We start from the raw sequence: 19,844 nt of genomic DNA on the forward strand, positions 1-19,844 counted from the left end.
TTTTAATTTGAATTCACCTTTCTCCTGATATCATTATTGCAACTCCTGATTTTTTAAAGACAGATGAAGCATGATACACTTTTAGACCATTTCAAACTTAAATCTGTATCTTTCAGTATTGTGTGTACATTAACCAAATAAGGGTGTGGACTCCACAGTACAACCTGTCACACAGGGTATAGCTTCTTCCTCTGTTTTTAGGCAAGCTTATTTTCCTCATCCTGCCTTCAGATGGCAAATCTGGGTTCCCAAAGAAAGACCACCATTATGCAACTCAAATTCTCCCAGAGTTCTAGAGTGTAATCCTGCTGCATGGTAGGAGTGGGGAATATACTCATCACTCTAGACACAAAGTCATGTTGATGATACTAATAACTCTTGCACATTAAAAAGTATTTTTTTAAGGATAAGACAAAATCAATAGAAATCATAAGATGACAGTTACTTAAAAAAAAAAAAAGCTAATGCAGAAATTATCAGTATACCATTTTTAATCCATAAACTTGGGTCATACTCTACAACCAATGGACATATATCTATGTGGGAGAATGGGAACATATAACCTAACAGGGAGACACGTGAATAAAGAAGTGTATGCATTGTATTTGGGAAAACTCCCAGCTCTGGACTACAGACCTTTATGTACCTGAATCCTTCAAAAACAGTCTCCAACACATGAAGCTACTTGTCTGCTGTTCCTTCTGATACTCATCACTCTTCTCTTAGGCAAATCCATTCCTCTCCTTGGGCAGCTAGAAGACCTACTGAATAGAGTACTGGGTGTGGAGTCAGAAAGACTTGAGTTCAAATGCAGCCTTAGAAAATTTATTAGTTGAGGCAGCTAGGTGGTGCAGTGGATAGAGCACCAGCCCTGAAGTCAGTAGGACCTGAATTCAAATTTTACTTCAAACACTTAATACTTACTTATAGCTGTGTGACCCTGGGCAAGTTATTTAACCTTGTTTGATTCTGTTTCCTCATCTGTAAAATGAACTGGAGAAGGCAAACCACTCCTCAAATAGCATCACAAGGAGTCAGACACAACTGAACAAAAATTTCTTTTCTATCTTGAAACTGAAATGATGAATCAGTAACAAGTTCTTTTAACTCATAATCACCCTTAAAAGAGATCAAGCATTTCCTTCAATTAAGAGAATTGAAACATGTTTTTTAGGTTGGCTTTCTGGGCACTGAAGAAAAGTCAAGAGAGTTTTTCACTCACTCAGTTGCTAGTTTGTCCATTTTCTCCCTAACTTTTCATATAGCAAATCATTAACTCAAAGCCAAATTTCTCAGGTTGGATCCATAGCCAACTTCACTGAACAAGATGCTACATTGTCCAATTGGCTTCAACATAAAACTATAGTAAAAGTTTTATAGCTTATCTTTCCCTTTGCTTTTTGCTCTCAAATGAGAGGGAGCATGAGGGAACAACTAGCACCTTTTAAAGGTCTTAATTGTCCCAAATGGTAGACCACACTGGAGAGAAATAAGCAGAATTCAGTTCTCTTCTAATGAGTTTCAGTCTTTTTTTACCCAATTAGCATCCTCAAGCAAAATAACTACATCACTGAAGCCATAGGAGCTATTTGATCCTGTTATCCGTTTCTTATCTACTCTTCTGCTTTGTTCTTAATTTTCCTATTCTTGTTAGGTTCTTTACCTTCTAACAGCCTAAAATAAAACTTTTTGGTAGTCAATGACTCATTTTCCCTTATGAGGCAAAACATAAAAATCCACTTTTTTGTTAGTTATGAAACCACTCAATACTTACTTAATCATCCCATCATCTGTATTATTTTATTTGCTACTTAGTTTTACTAAGTTTTACTTTACTTTTAACTTACTAAACTCTAAACTCTACTTTTTTCTTTACTAGACTAAACTTTAATTTTAACTTTTAACTTAACTTCTTAATTTCTAAAAAGTCACATGCAAAAGACTAAAAGATCACAGTGCCTTGTAGTTTTAGTAATTTGTCTTCAAATAGATTCTATCATTTCTCTAGCTAATTCTATTAATCTGTATTTCTCACATTGTATTTAAAAACTTCTTATTTATATTTGCATTTAATTTTTCATAAATGAATACTTTTTTCTGCTTTTCATAGCCAAACCAACCATTCTTATACAAAAGAAGCAGTTCCTATATAACATTTAAACTGATTGAATCTTTTTTCCCATATAGAACAGTTAATTTTATGTCACTTCCCCCCCCCCAACCTAATTCATTTTCTGTCTCTTTCAGCAACCAAATTGTTTCTATACAACAGGGAGCAATAACTTACATGTTTTCCTCCAGAATTTTATTGGATGTTTTTGTTTTCTTTACATTCATTCAATGAGCCATTTCTTTCTGTAGGGAAAAATCAATCTATTTACATTAAAATTTAAAACTGCTGAATTTGATTTATTCACCACCGTACTTTGTTTAATTACTTGCTTCCCCCCTTTCTCATCAAAGGCATTCAATTGTTCTTATATCAGAAATACTAATCCTTTCCCACCTTCACACACATCCATAATACTCAGTACAGTTCCAATATTTTATATTTTTAATTCTGTGAGGTTTATAGTAAATCAATTTTCCCATCTACAACTCTAAGATGAGACTATTGTTCAAGAACTGACTTCCTCTTTTTCTGTCGCTATATTTATTACCCTTTCATTCTTTAATTATATCACCACAAATCAACTTGTTTCTCTTTCTCTTTTTCTTCTAGGCAACAAAATTTAGAAATTAACCAAAATGATCCTACATTTATTTTTAATGTTCTATGATGAATACAATAGTTAATCACAGTCGTAAAATATTGCTTTAGCATCCTAACATTAATTTCTCATTTTTATATGGTCTTTTAAATGGTCATCTTTTGTTCAGAAAATAAAATTGATTTAGAGCCAAAATCTGATTGTTATTGAATTCTGAGGTCATTATATCATTTGTTTTGTTAGACAAATCTGTACTATTAGCATTTTCTTCAGCTGCTGTTGAAATAATCTCATCATTGTATTTTTGAAGCATTAAACATTATGTGTTTGGATTAATTGAATTTGAGATTCATTGTTATCTTGCTAATTCCATTGCTTTGTAACCTGATGCTTATTTTAAGTATTTCTGGGGAAATTTCGTGAAGTCAGATTTTTCATTTTTTTAAGGAGCCCTTGAATGTTTCTGCCTTGCTTTAAACTTTAAATTTGTTCCTTTTATTAATAGCTTCAACCCTTTTCCCATTTGGGCAATTTTCTGGATTTACTCTGCTTGCTTTCTTACTTCATTCATTCTATTCTCTAATAAAATAATTGTTTTTCATTGAATCCATTTTTAAAAACAATCTCAACATGTTTAAAGAGTTGAGTTTCATCATCTTCTCAGATTTCAGTTACACTCAATTCCCAGTTCATTTCATTTTGTGATTCTTGCTAACTTTATCTCTTCCATTAGTACTCTTAGGAGAATATATGTCAGACAACACAGAGTTTAGGAGCTCTAGAAGTAAGAAGGAAATTCCCTAAAGTCTCTAGAGCATGACAGAGACTGCCCATCTGTTTCATGTCTTCTCATTTTTTCCTTCAGTAACTTGAAGAAGGCTTGGCTTCTTCCATCTTCCCTCTTGAAACTGAAAGCATATGTGATGCTCCATGATGACTCTGGGTTGGAGAATCCCCAAAGAGGACTCAAAGGGGACTAACTACGAGACCTGAAGCTCTGCCCTCTCATCAACTCTGCTCCACACTTCACCTAGGGGAGGGATTTCATTTCCAGTAAAGAGAGAATTCCATAGTAATGGGTTTGGGGACAGGGATTGCATTCAGTTCACACTGGAAAGTTATATTGAAATTCAGAATAGTACTCAAAATACTGTCTCAAAATGCTCCCCTCAAATGAAGGTTCTATGAACCAGATTAGATTCAATCCCATTAAAAAATAAACTCCTTGAGACTATGGCACTAGTTCTTTCCCTAGTACCAATGATAAATACTTAATGAATTGATGGATGATCCTTATTAAAGCAATTCTGATTGCTTGCTTAGCTATTGCATATAAAATAAATGAATAGAACCTAAAATGTTTAATTTGTAAAAAAAAAAATTAGAGGGGAAGCATATACTTTTGAAATTTGGCCTTTATTTGGCTCATTTTTAAAAATCAAACTTTGAATGAGTCTGTAGAAATTTTGATTTTTAGTCTTTCAGTGAAAAATTAACATGTCTTATATTCAAACAACACAAGATATGTCTCTTTAGTGATTGGTACTTTCCCTAACCAGTCACCAAATTTTATCCTATGGTACTTTTTTTACCAAAATGTAGGGGTAAATACTCAGAGTGGCACTCTTCCTGAGAGGAACATCTGAAATATGTGTCCAGTTCCTCTCATCCCTAGGCTTTGAAAAATAAATTATTGAGATACTTGGAGCTTTGTCACTCACAGCTGGGGCAGGATGATGCTGTATCTCTCAAAGCTTGACACTAGTCAGTCATTCTCCCTTGATTTTTCTGGTCCTTAGGAGAATACATGGATAGACAAAATACTAGATCAATGACTTCATATTCAGATTGGATTTTGGATATGCTACACCTTGGGCAGAAGTGTTTTTTTGGGCCTCAGAGTGCAGAGAAAGTAGCATTCATGAAACTAGCAGTCAGAAAACTCAAGCTTCAATTCCATTGCCATCAACTGTGTGACTGAATAAATTGCTGACCTTCTCTGAATCCTGTGCTACATTTGTGAAATCAAAAGGGCAAACTGGCCAGCCTTACTCATAAGTAACTTCTAGGTTATAAAATTCTATTAGATATACACACAAATATACATTATTACTATTGTGTTGGTGAAAAACATTTCATGAAATACAAGTTGAAGTTATTGAAAAGCTTCTTTGAAATGGATATATCCAAGATATGATAGAGATATTAAATACCAAGTGCCATTCCCCAACAAACTGAAAAAGGTGAGGAATAAGCAATTAACAAAAGAATTGCAAACTATTAACTACGTGAAATATTGTACTGAAAAATGGAGATGCAAAAATTAAAAGATAATAAAATTTATTTTTAAAAGATGAAGTATATATGTTAATGAGTGCATCTGTGTAAACAGAAAGTAAAAAAAATTGAAGCTTAATGCTGTAATCAATGAACATTTATTAAGCACCCACTGTGTGCCAGGCACTGTGAGAATACAAAAATAGGCAAAAGACAGACCTCAAAGAATTTACAATCTAATGGGGAAGACGACACAAAAATATATACAAACCAAGCTATATACAAGACAAATAGAAGGTAATTAATAGAAGGAAGGCACTAGAATTAAGAGTAATTGGGGAAGACTTCCAGTAAAAGAATGGAGTTTATTTAGGACTTTAAAGAAGCTAAGGACTTGAGCAGATGGGATAAAGGAGGAAAAGTAATGTGGGCGTGAAAAATAACTAGAGAAAATGCTTGGAGCCAAGAAGATAGAGCATCCTGTTCATGTAACAGCCAAGAGGCTAGAGTCATGAAATCAAAGGGCACATATCAGGGAGTAAAAGACTAGAAATGTAGGAGGGATTATGTTATAAACTTTTTTTTTTTTTGCCAAATTGAGCCTTTTGTATTGATCTAAGCAATAGGAAGGCACTGTAATTTATTGAGTGAATGGGGGGGAGGGTGACATTAGTCCTCTGTTTTAGGAAAATCACTTTAGGGACTGGAGGATGGACTGGAATGAGAGAGCCATGAGGCTGGTAGATCCACCAACAGGTTACTGCAGCAACTCAGTCATGAGGTGATGAGGGCTTGTACTAGAATGGTAGCAGGGTCAGAGCAGAGAAGGTGATGTATTCAAGGGATGCTGTGAGATTGAAATGGACAAACCTTGGCAATTGATTAGACTGATAGGTGAGAGAGTGAGGGATCCAGGATGACACAGGTGCAATCCTGAAGGACCAGGAAGATGGGATTACCCCTCTATAGTAACATAGAAGGTAGAGAGTAGGCAGGGTTTAGGGGAAAGATCATGAGTTTAGTTTTGGATGTGTTGAGTTTAAGGTGTCTACTGGAAATCCAATTCAAGATATTTGCAAGACAGATGCATATTCAGGATTGGAAGTCAGCAAATTAGGGAGAAGGATAGAGTAGATTTGAGAATCATCTCAAAATGATGTATAAAGTATAAAGATGCTAATTAAATCTATGTGGGCTGACAAGATCACCACGTAATATAGAGGACCTGGGACAGAAATTTGAAGGCCAGCTGGAAGAGGATCCAGCAAAGGAAACAAAGAGTGGTCAGATAGGAAGAGAACGAAGAGATGATGGTATCCCAAAATCCTAGAGAAAATAGAATATTAAAGCATGAGCAACAATGTCAAATGCTGCATAGAAGTCAAAGAAACTGGATTATTAGGGGTTAAGAAAAGAGAGGAAAAAAAGTGGAGGCGTTTTTTAAAGTTTTTTCAAGTAGTTTAGCTACAAAGAGAAGAGGAGATATAGGATGATAGTAGGAATGGAATGATCAAGTGAGGGTTTTTTCGAAGAGAGACATGGGCAGGTATGTACAGAATTTAGAATGAACCAGTAGAAAGGAAGAGATTGAGATAAGTGAAAGAGTAGGGATAACAAAGAGCACAATATGTTGGAGAAAAGGAGATAAAAAGGGAATCATTGGGACAAGTAGAGGGATTAGCCTTGGTAAGGAATAATGCATCATGTGAAATGGGTGGAGATAGTGGTAGAAGGCATATGAGTAACAGGGGATGAATAAGGAGGAGCTCATGGCAAATGGTCTGAAGTTTGAGGAGAGATAAAGGTATGGAACAGCTGCTATGGAGAGTGGGAGTCTAGCAGATTGCCTAGCAGAACTGGGGTCTCAGTTGGGATTGTGTAACACAAATCTGTCGTGGACTCGATGGTTGCCTGATGTTCTCCATCTTTATAGGAATAAAAACGACAAATGGTGAGTGATCCAAGGCTGAGGCTTGGCTGGCCATCATCAGCCACAAGGGGGATAGGGTTTCAAGAAAGACTGACCATGTAGAATTGAATTGGTCAAGATGGTAAAAGAGGTTGGCAAATGCAAGGGAAATGGCCTGGGAGAGAAGTAAGGGGGTCAAAGGTTTGGAGGTGATGAATAGGGTGTAATAAGGGAAGGCAGGGGGAGAGGTGAAAAGTCTATGCTATTAGTGGGATTTCAGAATTCTTGAATATAAGAGATGGCACATTTGAGCATCATAGAAAAATGAATATGATTGTGTGGCTGAGGTGGGGCAGAGTGGCAGCTATTTATAGGAAGTGAGGGTGTCTGAGAACTCGTAAATAAATGTTCAAGTTCCCCATCATGAGAGTAGCCCCTATCATGGGGAGGAGAGAAAAGTTGGAGCTAGGTATTGTACTCAAGAAAGGGGAGTGACCCAGGGGATTATAGACAATAGCTACCAGGATTTTGATCAGATGGTGGATATGAAATGCATGAACATCAAAAGAGAAGGCACTGAGTATGGGGCAGAGGGAGAACCTGGAAGGGGCAATGGGGAATGGACTATTCTAACTCCCTCATCCCAACAAGTGAGCAAAGGAGAACAAGTGAGGATGCAGCTAGTACTGAAAAGGGTGGAGGAGGAGGTGGTTTTATCAGAGAAGAGACAGATTTCAGTAAAAGCTAGCAGGTGCAAGGAATGGAAGATTTAAGATGAAGGGAAACTTGTTGCCTATGGAAGAGGCATTCTGTAGGGCACAGTGGAAGGAATAAGTGGTATTTGGTTGAAATTTGGGGATAGGAAGTTTGAGAAGAATGAGATGGGGATGGTCTATAAGATTTGTATGCTGACCAAACATTCCTGAAGAGATATTGCATTTCCTTATCTTTACTAGCGAGATGATTATGGATGTGGAATATTGCACATATTGTCAGACCCTGTTAATGTATTGGTTAAGTTTTGACCTTTTTTGTTATCAAAGATGGCTTGCTGCATAGAGGAAAGCCAATAAAAATGTGAAAAAAAAGTCTGACTTTTGTTGAGAGCTCGGCCCCCAAAGTTTTTTTCTAATGTAAATAACGACTGTTTATGGAAATCTGGAGTTCCAATCAAATTTCCCTTTGGCTCACTCCCTTCCCATCCAAAAGTCCTCCCACTCAAGAGTTAACACATCTGTTGAACTCTCTCACAATGCAGTAGTATAGCACCAATAGAAAAGAATTCTGTTTCTCCTTCATGCAGTTAACATTTTGGATCCTATTAAGGCAGATCACAGCTAAGACAGAAAAGAACTGGATGGTGCTCTCATTTTCCAAAGGGATTTCAATGTGAAAGGGGAAAATAAAGTAGAATAAAGACTAGAAAGTAGGAAGAATGAATAGAGAATATAAAATGCCTGTAAGAGATAAAACGTTTGAGAAATGAAAAATGAAATGAGCTCTAGAAGGAAAGGTATGAATTCACTCTTAATTTCTGCAAGGGATTATCTACAGGCTGGCTGTGAGAAAGGTTTTTTGTTTGTTTGTTTGCTTTCTTTGCCTCTATTTTCAGTGCAAACATGACTTCAAGAATCACAAGATGATAAAACACACCAGACACATTTTTTGTTTTGTTTTTTCTTTAAAAAAAAAAAAAAAAAAAGGATCAGCGTTCATTTTTCTTCATTAACCTTTGGAATTAAAATAAGGTTTAAAATGCCCCAAATATACAAACGCCATCTATGCGGTGCATTCTAGGAATGCTGAGGTAAGCATCAATGCAGGGGATTTTGGCATCCCTCAGTGCAATAGTCCGTACCCAAGAGACAGATGCATTAGGAACTGTCTCAGCTCCAATCAATAAAATGCCAAATAAATCCACAGAAAGGAGGAAGTTATAGGAGGAAGTACCAGGAGGAATTCTTGCAGGAAAAAAAAAATTCAAAATCACTGGCTTCAAACATATTGATGTGGAAGCCCTTATTTCCAGCAAAAGAGAAATTGAAAGCCCAGGGGCCTCTGTTCAGACTCTAAAAATAGTGCAGAAGCTGCCAGTAAAGAGCCCCCCCTTTTTTTCACAGCTTTTGTCTCCCTAGGAGTTAGCAATGGCTTTATCCTCCCACCACTTCCCTTTTCCATATATACACATACTGCAAGCCCTTCTCTCCTTGACTCTTGAAGGACTCATTCTATTCCTGGGGACCTGAGACAAAGCAGCCTGGCCTTGAAAAAAAAAAAAAAAACTCATTAGCTGGAGATAGGAAAGTACAGGTGTGGAAGGAAAGGCTATTGCTATTCCCAGAGTTCTTTGTGTACAGAGCTTTGTTCATTCTCAGTATCATACTGCTGGTAGAGGACTTTGGACTGAAAGCCCCAGACTGCTCTGTCCATAGCTGAAAAAATACATTGTTCTCTTGTTTAAAAAAAGTTTAAAAAAATAAGCTTATTATCTGCTGCCAATTTAGCATCCACATGAAGGGTTTCCCCCAGCATTTCCAGATCGTTTGCTCTTGCAAAAAGTCTACCATGCTCAATGAAAGAGAAATCAAACTCCCTGCCCTTTTATCCCTCATGTTAAGTCAATTCCTGTCAAAAGAGGCAGGATCCCCGTAGACCTCGAGCTCTGTGCAGGTCAGCAGACAAAGACCGGCTCATTTGTTTGGTGGTGAGTTCCACGCTTCTGGCTGCTTCCACAGCACGACTCAAGGACCGGCTGAGGTCATCCAGATCTACGAGGTCCAGCTCGGACAAGCAGCGGTGGCTCGGGGCTGGAGTTCGGCGGCTCTGAGACCAGGCTCTCACCTCAGCAGGTTTTTTACCACTGGTATGATGTGTGGGGGAGGAGGCGGAGGTAGGTGCTCCTGGAGAAAACCACCTGGGGAGGCACAAAAGAAATAAGGGAATGGCAAAAACTCAACGACCTCATTCTCTATAACAAACTACTTCCCTGCTAGGCCATAATCCTGGATGAGCTAAATAGTGTGCTTGGATTAGAAACGCCTGATCAATGAATAGTGTGGCCATGAGATAAACAGGACATGTTCTATATTATATTCTTTAATGGGAAGGGCTCAGACAGAAGGATCAGAAGACTTAGACCTAAGGGTGATGCTCTATTTTTGACAATAAACAATAGGCCTTTTTTTGATCTTTAGAAATCGGTCATTCAATTCCCATAGAGTCTTTGGACCATTTTTTGGTGTTTTTTCCCCCTTTTTTTCTCTTGGATTTGTGCCTAGATTGTAACTGTTCACTAGCCCCCTATCAGGAGAGGGGAAAGAAGAAGGAAACAAATTCTGATCTCTCAATTTAGAGAAGCATAGGATGAGGAAGGAACCTCAGAAATCTTTTAGTCTAGTATGTTTGCTGGCATAGCAGGACTTGCCAAGGTCATAGAGAGGGCATAAATAGAATTAAAACAAGGCCTTTTAACCCAGTCAGGGAGTAAGCTAAGTCATTCAATCAGTCCCAGAATTTTAAGAGCCAGAAGGGACCATGAAGTACAATTTAACAGGAAAAAGCAGAAGTTTGAGGAGCTGTAGTAAGTGTGGACTAGCTCTGAGGCACCCTCTCCAATATCCTTTTGAGAATGATATTATTATTGCCTCTCTAATTTAATCAAATGGTCGATAGAAAAGATATTAAGTTGTGGGAGGGAAGGAAGTGGTGGCAAAGATTCATGAAATGAAATTTATTTGGCCTGATGTGCAAAGATCTAGTGTGAGGCCTTGCAGATTGTACATGAGGTTAACATTTTTATATTAGGAAAAGGCAGCAAAATGTGGTGGACCACATCCCTTCCTGGCAGATTGCTTGAGCTCAGGAGTTCTGAGGTGCCATACAGCAGCCAAGTGAGTGCTTGCACTGTCTTACTCCAATAGTCCTCAGGGAAAGGGAGAGCCCCTAGAATGGTGGAGGAAACAGACCATGAAGAGACCCACAAGGGTCTGCTACAGGAGGAAAAAAGGAAAGAGAGAGGGAGGGATAGAGGGAAGGAGAGACAGATAGAGAAACAGGGGAGGGGGAGACACAGAGAGACAGAGACACAGAGAGAGAGAGACAGAAAGATGGGGAGAGGGGAGGAAAGGGGGGAGGGAGAGAGACAGAGACAAAGAAGGGAGGGAGAGGGAAGGAGAGAGAGACACAGAGAGAAGAGAGACAGATAGACACAGAGACGGAGGGGTGGGGAGAGGGAGAGAGAGACAGAGAGAGAGAAAGAGAGAGAGAGAGAGAGAGGGGATGACAATGAAATAAGACAACCTCTAACGTCCCTTCTGATTCTAAATTTAAGATCCTATAATTCTAGGACTTCATCTTTTTATCTCTTCCCTCTAATTCCTTAAGATTTTTAGTTCTGCTTTTTTGATTGGGTTTTCCAGGTTGAAGCCTGGTGCAGAGGCCATTAATGGACCCAAATTGGGGATCCATTGCAGCCAGCTCAGACAGAGACCCAATTTTCTAATCTCAGTGTGAGCATTTCCCTCAGTTACCATCAAACATTACAAATCAGGGCTCAATTTATTGTTTTTGTTTATTGTCTAGGCTTAAGAAAGCAATGGAGAAAATAATGCAGATTAAAAAGTGTTGTGTGTAAATTTTTTAAAAAGAGAATTGTGAAACATTTATTAGGACACTGTTGGTCTGAGTCTGTGGCTGATTGGAATAGAAGTTTGGACCAGTTCTGTTTCCTACTTGGTTCAATTCTTTAGGCAGCTCCCTGACTCCTAAGGATAATCAGCTGATTTTCACCTGACTGTAGTTCAGAACTCTTCTAAGCACAAGTAGTCTGCAAGCCTGAGCCTTTTCCATGGCAAATATTATCAGAGTGCCATCACACCCAGGCATTCTCCCTTTTGAATGGAGTTGGAATTTATTCTATATTTTAGGTCTAGATTAATATAAATAATACATTCTCTGAAATGATTGACATTAGTTTGGATTTTTATTGCCTACTTCAATTGAGCCAGGAACAATTAATTATTTATATTTTTCATACTGTTTCATATAACTTCAGTGTGAATTTAAATTGACAGGATTCACTGTTTGCACTCATGAGGACCTGGCTGTACATATCATGTAGCAAAGAGGACAAAGATATTCCTATTGTCTACTCAATAAGCCCTGTCTAAGCCTGGCTCATATATCAGGACAAGAGAGACCATATTCATCTAGAAGAAGATAATGATTCTTACAATGTTGAGGGTGAATAAGGCACAACAGGAACTGGTGGGACGTAAGCGAAGGTTGTCCCCACGGGGGATGCCAGATACCACACCCCAGGAAGTGATGGCGGAGACGACGGCTGCTCCCGTTGCTCAGATTTCCGAACTGGGCCAGAACTGAGGGGTGCTCCTTTCCGTGTGCCTTTGTCTGTCCCTGTAGGGAGGATGAGGGCCAGAAACATGAAGCATTACCTTGCCATGAGAAGGATGAGGAGATGTGGGTTGGAGATGGGATCATTTCACCTGTAGGACACCTGCCTTCCTGACTGAAATTCTAGGAATCTGAGATCCTTAGACTCTCTGACAGATGGTCGAGGTTTCCTTCGAATCCCCGTAGCAGTGTTTGCCGTACCGGATAATCTAAGCAGTTGGTGTTAAATGGCTCCCCTTTGGGGCTCCCTTTAGGAAACTGGGACAAGACTGAGAATTTCTATATTCTATTATTCTCCCAGTATTCATCCAAATCTGCCTTTCTTCCTTCCTCAGCTCTGAGTCCCTTACCCTGTTCTACTGTACTTATCCAGTAGGAGGGGAGCCAGATGAACAATAGTTGAAGAAATAAGAGAGTGACAGGATGCGTGTAAAAAAGAGCTAAAAAACAAAAGGGCTGGGGGATGTGGCTAAATATTAATGGCACAACTGATACAACAAACAGAGGCTTTTGTGGACCTCTGAATTCTTTCATGCTCTTTATCAGATATGGCCCCAGGAAAGATGATACTGGAGATCTTGGAATGAAACAAAAATCAGTAATGCTCCTGTTGTCAGGAGATGGAACCTTTGTGCTGTCCTGCTAGAACTCCTTTATGGGAGCTTAGACCAACAACTCTGCTTGGTCTGTGACTGCTACAAGAAGGACTCAGTTCTTCTCTCACTTCTAATCCAAATTCTGCCCTTTGGTGTACAACAGGTCTGTTGTAAAAGGCAGAATATGTGGGAAAAGAAATGATATTTACAGCTGGCAGAGACCTTCTATATTCCTGCTACATTTTAGAGATGCAAAAACTAAGGATGTTATTGTTCAGTCGTGTCCAACTTTTCATGACCTCATTTAGGGCTTTTTTGAAAAGATACTAGAATGGTTTTCCATTTCCTTCTCCTGCTCATTTTACAGAGACTGGCTTACCTTTGCTAAAAAGGCTTTTTATATTATTTCAAAGTGACTTTCACAGTTTTAAGAGGGGGTAGAGAACTAATTTTTACCCTACCTGAGGACTCCCTGCCCCTCTCTGTAGGACTCCTGGGTCTGTGACATATTGGATTCTGGGTCTTCTTGACGTTATCATGGGGAAAATGTTCCTCTGGATCCTTGCTGGGAGAGTCATCTAAAAATGAAAAGTGATCATTAAGGTAAACTTTGACTTAACTCTTATTGAGTTCAACATGAACAAAAGAATAGTGGTCAAAAAAGAGCCCCCCTTCTGTCCTCTCCTGGCTCAGAGTTGGGGTTAGTTCTGAGACCAATGATCAGGAAAGATGTGGTATGCTCTTGGCACCTAGAGGTGTTTTGGTGGCACATGAAGGTAATGGAATATTATTGTTCTATAAAAAATGGTAAACAAGCTGATTTTAAAAAGGCCTGGAAAGATTTACATGAACATTTCAAAGCTGAGCAAAACAAGCAGAACCAGGAATACACAATAACAGCAAGAATGTGCAATAATCAACCATGAAAGACTTGGTTCTTCACGGTGGTTCAGTGATCCAAGGCAATCCCAATAGACTTTGGATAGAAAATACCATCTAGATTCAGAAAAAGAATTAAGGAGACTGAATGTAAATCAATCCATGCTATGCTCATTTCTTTTTTCTGTTTTTTCATCCCTCCCGTGGTTTTTCATCTTTGCTCTGATTTTTCTCTCCCAACATGATTTATAAAGCAATGTGTGTTTAAAAATAAATAAATAAAACACACACAAAAAAGATATATTGATGATGAAGGGTAGCAAGGTTGGTGGAAGAGATAGGACAGAATGACCAAGTCCCTCAGTGGGGGTTTCTTAGTAAACTTAGCACCAAATGTCCATGGTTTCTCCATCTTGGAGTTAATTGGAGGCAGTTTCTAACAGAAACATCAATGGAGGAAACAATGCTTTATGAGGCATGCACTCTGCCCATCTGATAAAACAAAAGCTGACTGACTGTAGGAAGTTTAATTTTTGTCTTTGTACCTTTCTCCCCTCCTCTAATTCTCCCAGCACATAACACAGTGCCTTGAAAATAAGTTGTTTAAAATAATACTTTGCTGATTGAATGATTAATTGATCAGATCCCTAGAGGCCCAATCCTACTAATATGTACTTATTAGTAACACAGAGTTGTGGAAGTCAAGGTTAACTCTGCAGACTGGCCTGGCTGGGCTGATCCTGGGTAGACCCCAGGATTGGTTATTACCAAGAACTTTCTTCTTCACTGCATGACAGCAAGGGCAGGGTTGAGATTTGTCATCTTCTTGGAAGTTCTGGGAGGGTTTGGCGGAATATTCACGACCTAGGGACACAAAACAAAAATGGTTACCTTTGGGAATGGCTCAGAGCTGGAAATCAAAAACGCATAATGAAATCACGTCATCATTAGTGAAAAGAGCCTTGAGTGTGGAATACAACCTGGTATTTAGTTAAAAATACAGAAGCAAGTTGCAGGCCCTGGATCCCTGAGGTGCTGGTTTGGGTTAGAATGATTCTATTGCAGGGTCCCTGGACTATAGGATCATAGATTTAGAACTATAAAAAAGGAGCTGGAGGCCATGTCAGTCAACTGCCCTCATTTAATAATAAAGAAAATTGAAGTTCAGAGACATTAAGCAACTTGTCCAATAAGATCAATCTAAAGACTTCCAGAGATGAAGTGGTAACTCATTCTACTTTGAAACAGAATTATTTTTTTTCTATTGAAACACAATTTATTTCTCTTCCTTCCTCCTTTGCTTTTCCCTCCCTCCATTCCTCCCTCTGTTCTTTCCTTCCTCCCTCCCTCTGTTCCTTCCTTCCTTTCTCCTTCCCTCTGTTCTTTCCTTCCTTTCTCCTTCCCTCTGTTCTTTCCTTCCTTTCTCCTTCCCTCTGTTCTTTCCTTCCTTTCTCCTTCCCTCTGTTTTTTCCTTCCTTTCTCCTTCCCTCTGTTCCTTCCTTTCTCCCTCTTTGCCACCCTTCCTTTAATTTATAAAATAAGTTTTATAGATGTCTTTCTGCTTTATATCAATGAAGCAGATACCAACCTCTCCTGGTTGGAGACCTGGATTGAAATCTCCCTTATTACAATAAAGAACAACCAAGGAAAAACATCTGATAGAGTGACTAAGTCAGACAGTGTATGCAATAACTTCTCAGCATAGTTCCCTGTTTCTGTGCTAAGAGAAGGGGGGGGTTAGGGTGGAGGTATCATTATCTGTTTTCTCTGACCAAGGTTGGTATGGCACAAATTTAATGACACAGTATCATCATTTTTGTTGGATTCTATTGATGTGTAAATTGTAAGCAATTTACATAAACAACCATAATTAGTATTTTTGATACAATTACATGATTTTTTTTAGTTTTTTCTTCTCATTTTGTTGTTAGTTCTTGAGCATTCATGATTAACATTAATCATTGTCACTGATACCACATAAATGAATGTTTTTAGTTTTCTTCTCATTTTGTTAGTTCTTTAGTATCTATGATCAACAACATTAATTATTATCACTGATATCACATGCCATTTATACATTTTCTCCTCCTCCAGTCTCTTTTTCTTAAGTAAGATCTTTCCAGGACTTCATCTAGACTGGCCCAAAGGACAGTGGGTTGGGCTTTAGCACATGGGATCATATGAAATGAAGAACTTGCAATATCTTTCTGCCTCAGTATAATGGCTGCATTCTTCTCTCACCTGTGTAGTGGCCCCGGAAGTAGACTGTTTGTGTTTGCTTCCCTCTGGTTTCTCCTTTTATTCTATCTCTGGGGCTCTGTTCTTCAGCTCTGCTCCCCTTGGCCTGGATCCTGGATATAGATTGTTCTGACTCAGAAGCTGAAATGAATAGAGCCCAAAAGAGTTAAAAGAAATAATCATCAGAAGTATGAGAAGTAAAACTCTTACTGAGGAGGGATTATTACCTAGAGTCAGTCAGGATTGTAGTGGGGGGAAATGTGCCCTGGGTCACTTTGGGGTTTCTACTCTGATCAAAGATGATCCCTGAGGAGGAAAGCAGCATTATGATGCTTAGGTTCAATACTGTTCAAGAGAGCCAGGGTCCTGTTGCATAAGGTCATAGAAAGGCAAGCGGAGGAAATGTGTCTTCAGAAGGGTGCTGACAGCACCCTTTAAGTTTTCTGTCCTGGGGCAAAACTCCGGATGCCCTACTCTGGTGATGAGTTTGGAAATTAGCACATCCCACCAAAAAAAAAAAAAAAAAGAGTATAAACTGCAATTCCTTTAGTTGAGGACAGTATAACATAGGAAAGCCCTAGATGTTTTATTTATGGCTTTGTATTTCAGGCCAAGAGTATTTCATCTCTTCCCAATGGATAAGACTAAAGATATAGCTCCACTTCCCATCCTTAGAGAAGATGAAGGGACCAAGGGAAAGAGAAAGATATAGAACAAAATTATGTGCTCTAATTTGTTTATGTTAAAAATCATAACTCCTGATATTTATAGGAGCCAAAATTTGAGGAGTAAGCAATAAATCACTGTAACTCTCCCATATTCACCTCCAAACAACCATAAAACAGTGCCTCAAAACACATCCTAGAACAGATGGAATGCAAAAATATGGAGTGAAGCAATCTTTTAGCCTAGGAAACCTGGAAGATCATCAGCAAAGATCTGTCTCACTTAGGTAAAAAGATAATATAGTTCAGGACAGGAAGCATCCCAGAAAGCCCCACCTCAGCAAACCAGTGGGAGATCCTGAACCCAATGCAATAGAATAAGCAAATATCAATACCAGGACCCCAACATGCCTCAGCATAACCAGTGGAACAGGTACATTCCAAGTTCAAGAACTGCCATGTTCTTTAGCATAGTCCTAGGCAAACAGGCAGTCCCTAGTAGTCTAACATGAAAATGATGCAAGAGAATTATGAGAAGAGTCAACAGTTTGGAAAAAAAATAACTGATTAAAAAGTAGAATTGACCAAATAGAAGTACAAAAGCTAAATAGGGAAAGTAACTCCTTAAAAGTTAGAATTGGGCAAATGGAATCTAATGATTCTATGAGACATCAAGAATTAAACAAATTAAAAAGAATGGAAAAAATAGAAGAAAATATAAAATTCCTAACTGGGTAAATAATTAACCTGGAAAATAGATCCAGGATGATGTCATGATCATTGGGCTATTGGACCCAGACAGTAACTTTTAAGAAATTATCAAGGAAAATTGTCCTGATATCCTGGAACCAGGAGGTAAAACAGGTATTGAAAGAATCCATTTCAGAATTCAGTAGCTCAGTGATTCTGACATTGGGAAAAGGGGGGAAAAGCATAAGGGATTCAATAGAACTGAATTTTTTGCTTCCCTGTATGGAAAATGATACTTGTAATTCTTAAAAATTGTATTGCCAATAGTACAGCTAGAAGAAATATATACAGACAGAGGGTATGGGTGTAAGATAGATTTGATGGAATGACAAAAAATTAAGGGAAAGAAGAATACAATGAGTACAGACGAAAAGAAGGAAAGAAAGAAGAAAGAATAAAATGGGGTAAATTATTTCACATGAAGAGATGCAAAAAACCTATGAGAATGGAAGGAAAGATGGGGGAATGGTGATGGGCATTGCTTGAATCTTACTCTTATCAGTATTGGCTCAAAGAAGAAATAATATATACAATCAATTGAATGTAAAATATATCTTACCCAATAGGGAAGCAGAAGGGAACAAGATTAAATGAAAGGCAGGGGACATTAACAAAAGGTAGGGCAGATTGGGGAAGGTGATAGAAAGTAAAAAATCACTGTGAGGAAAGAAAGAGTGAAAGGAGAGAAGACAAACAGGAGGAAAAATAAGATGGAGGGAAACATAATAAAAACAACTGTGAATGTGAATGGGATGAACTCACTCATTCTGCAGATAGCAAAATGGATAAAAAAACAGAATCCTATAATATGATGTTTTTAAGAAATACACTTGAAGCAGAGAGATAAACACAGAGTGAAGATAAAAGGCTGGAGCAGAATCTATTATGCTTCAGCTGAAGTAAAAAAAAAAAAAAAAGTGGTAACAATCCAGATCTCAGACAAAGCAAAAACAAAAATAGGCCTAATTAAGAGAGAGAAAGAAACTACATCTTGCTAAAAGGTATCATCAACAAATGAAGCAATATCAATACCAATCATAGTAATTAATACTAATCATACAACCAAATACACATACAAACATACACAAGCATATAGATAGATATCCATATATATAATGTGACATCCAAATTCTTAAAGGAGAAGTTAAGTGAGTTACAGGAAGAAATATATAGCAAAACTATACCAATGGGACTTCACCTAACCCCTCTTAGAACTTGATAAAATCCAACTAAAAAATAAAGAAGCTAAGGAAGTAAATAGAACATTAGAAAGCCCTTTGAAGAAAAATAAATGGAACCAGAAAAGAATTTACTTTTCTTTCCTCAGCAGTATATAGCACCTACACAAAAACTGGCCATGTATTTGGGCATAAAATTATTCAAAGTCAAATATAAAAGTCAAAAATATTAAATATCTTTTTTTCTCAATCACAATGCAATAAAATTACATTCAATAAAGGGCAGTAGAAAGATAGACTGAAAATTAATTGGATACCACCCCTGAACTCAGGAGGACCTGAATTCAAATATGGTCTCAGACACTTAACACTTCCTAGCTGTGTGACCTTGGGCAAGTCACTTAATCCTAATTGCCTCAGCAAAATAAATAAATAAATGAATGAATGAATAAATGAATAGCTTGCTCCCCAAGAAAATATAAAAGAAAATGTTATATCTTAGAAAGATCAGTGAATACAGATTTGAAAAGCCTGGGTTCAAATTCCAACTCCATCACTTTGATTTGTTACCCTGGATAATTCACAACAATCTAAAAGCCTCAATTTCCTTATCTGTCAAAATGAGCATGTATAGTAATGACACTGCCTGCCTTTCAAATTATTATAAGAAAAATGCTTTGTAAACTGTAATGTGCTTTAGGAATGTGAGCTATTATTAATAAAATTACAAAGCCCTTGATAGGTGTACTTGAGGGATACAAAACAAAGCGTGAGGAAGAGATGAGTGTTGATCTGCCTCCCACACCTCCTTCACTACCCAATCTTTCTTTACATTTTTCCATATCCCCAAAATGAAAGAGATGCACAAAGAGAGAAAGACAGAAACCAAGAAACAGAGAGAGACAGAGAGAGAAAGAGACAGAGATAGACTGACACAGAAACAGAGAGAAGGAAGAAAGAGACAGAAGAGATAGAGGAATAGAAACAGAGACAGAAAAAGAGGAGAGAGAGAGATAGACGAGAGAGGGGAGAGAGAGAAGAGACAGAGACAGAGAGAAACACAGGAGAGGAGGGAGAACGGGGTGGGGGGAGAGACAGACAGACAGACAGACACAGAGAGACAGAGACAGTGAGAGAGACAGAGAAAGAGACAGAGAAAGAGAGAAAGAAAGAGAGAGAGGGAAAGAGAGAGGGAGATTAGACTTATCAATGGTGTCACATTTGAGACA

At 38.1% G+C, this 19,844-nt stretch overlaps 1 protein-coding gene across 1 annotated transcript in view; it reads right to left on the reverse strand.

The window, feature by feature from the left end:
• Positions 1 to 8,585: 8,585 nt before the first annotated feature.
• AKNA (AT-hook transcription factor) overlaps positions 8,586 to 19,844 on the reverse strand; it is a 67,667-nt gene continuing 56,408 nt past the window's right edge. The window contains 5 exon segments of the mRNA XM_031949323.1: positions 8,586 to 9,811; positions 12,129 to 12,312; positions 13,367 to 13,483; positions 14,553 to 14,648; positions 16,026 to 16,163. Of these exon segments, the coding sequence (XP_031805183.1) occupies positions 9,526 to 9,811; positions 12,129 to 12,312; positions 13,367 to 13,483; positions 14,553 to 14,648; positions 16,026 to 16,163 (821 nt within the window). The 3' untranslated portion in view covers positions 8,586 to 9,525.

This window comes from Sarcophilus harrisii, chromosome 2 (assembly GCF_902635505.1).
Source record: "Sarcophilus harrisii chromosome 2, mSarHar1.11, whole genome shotgun sequence".
Classification (NCBI taxonomy): Eukaryota; Metazoa; Chordata; class Mammalia; order Dasyuromorphia; family Dasyuridae; genus Sarcophilus; species Sarcophilus harrisii.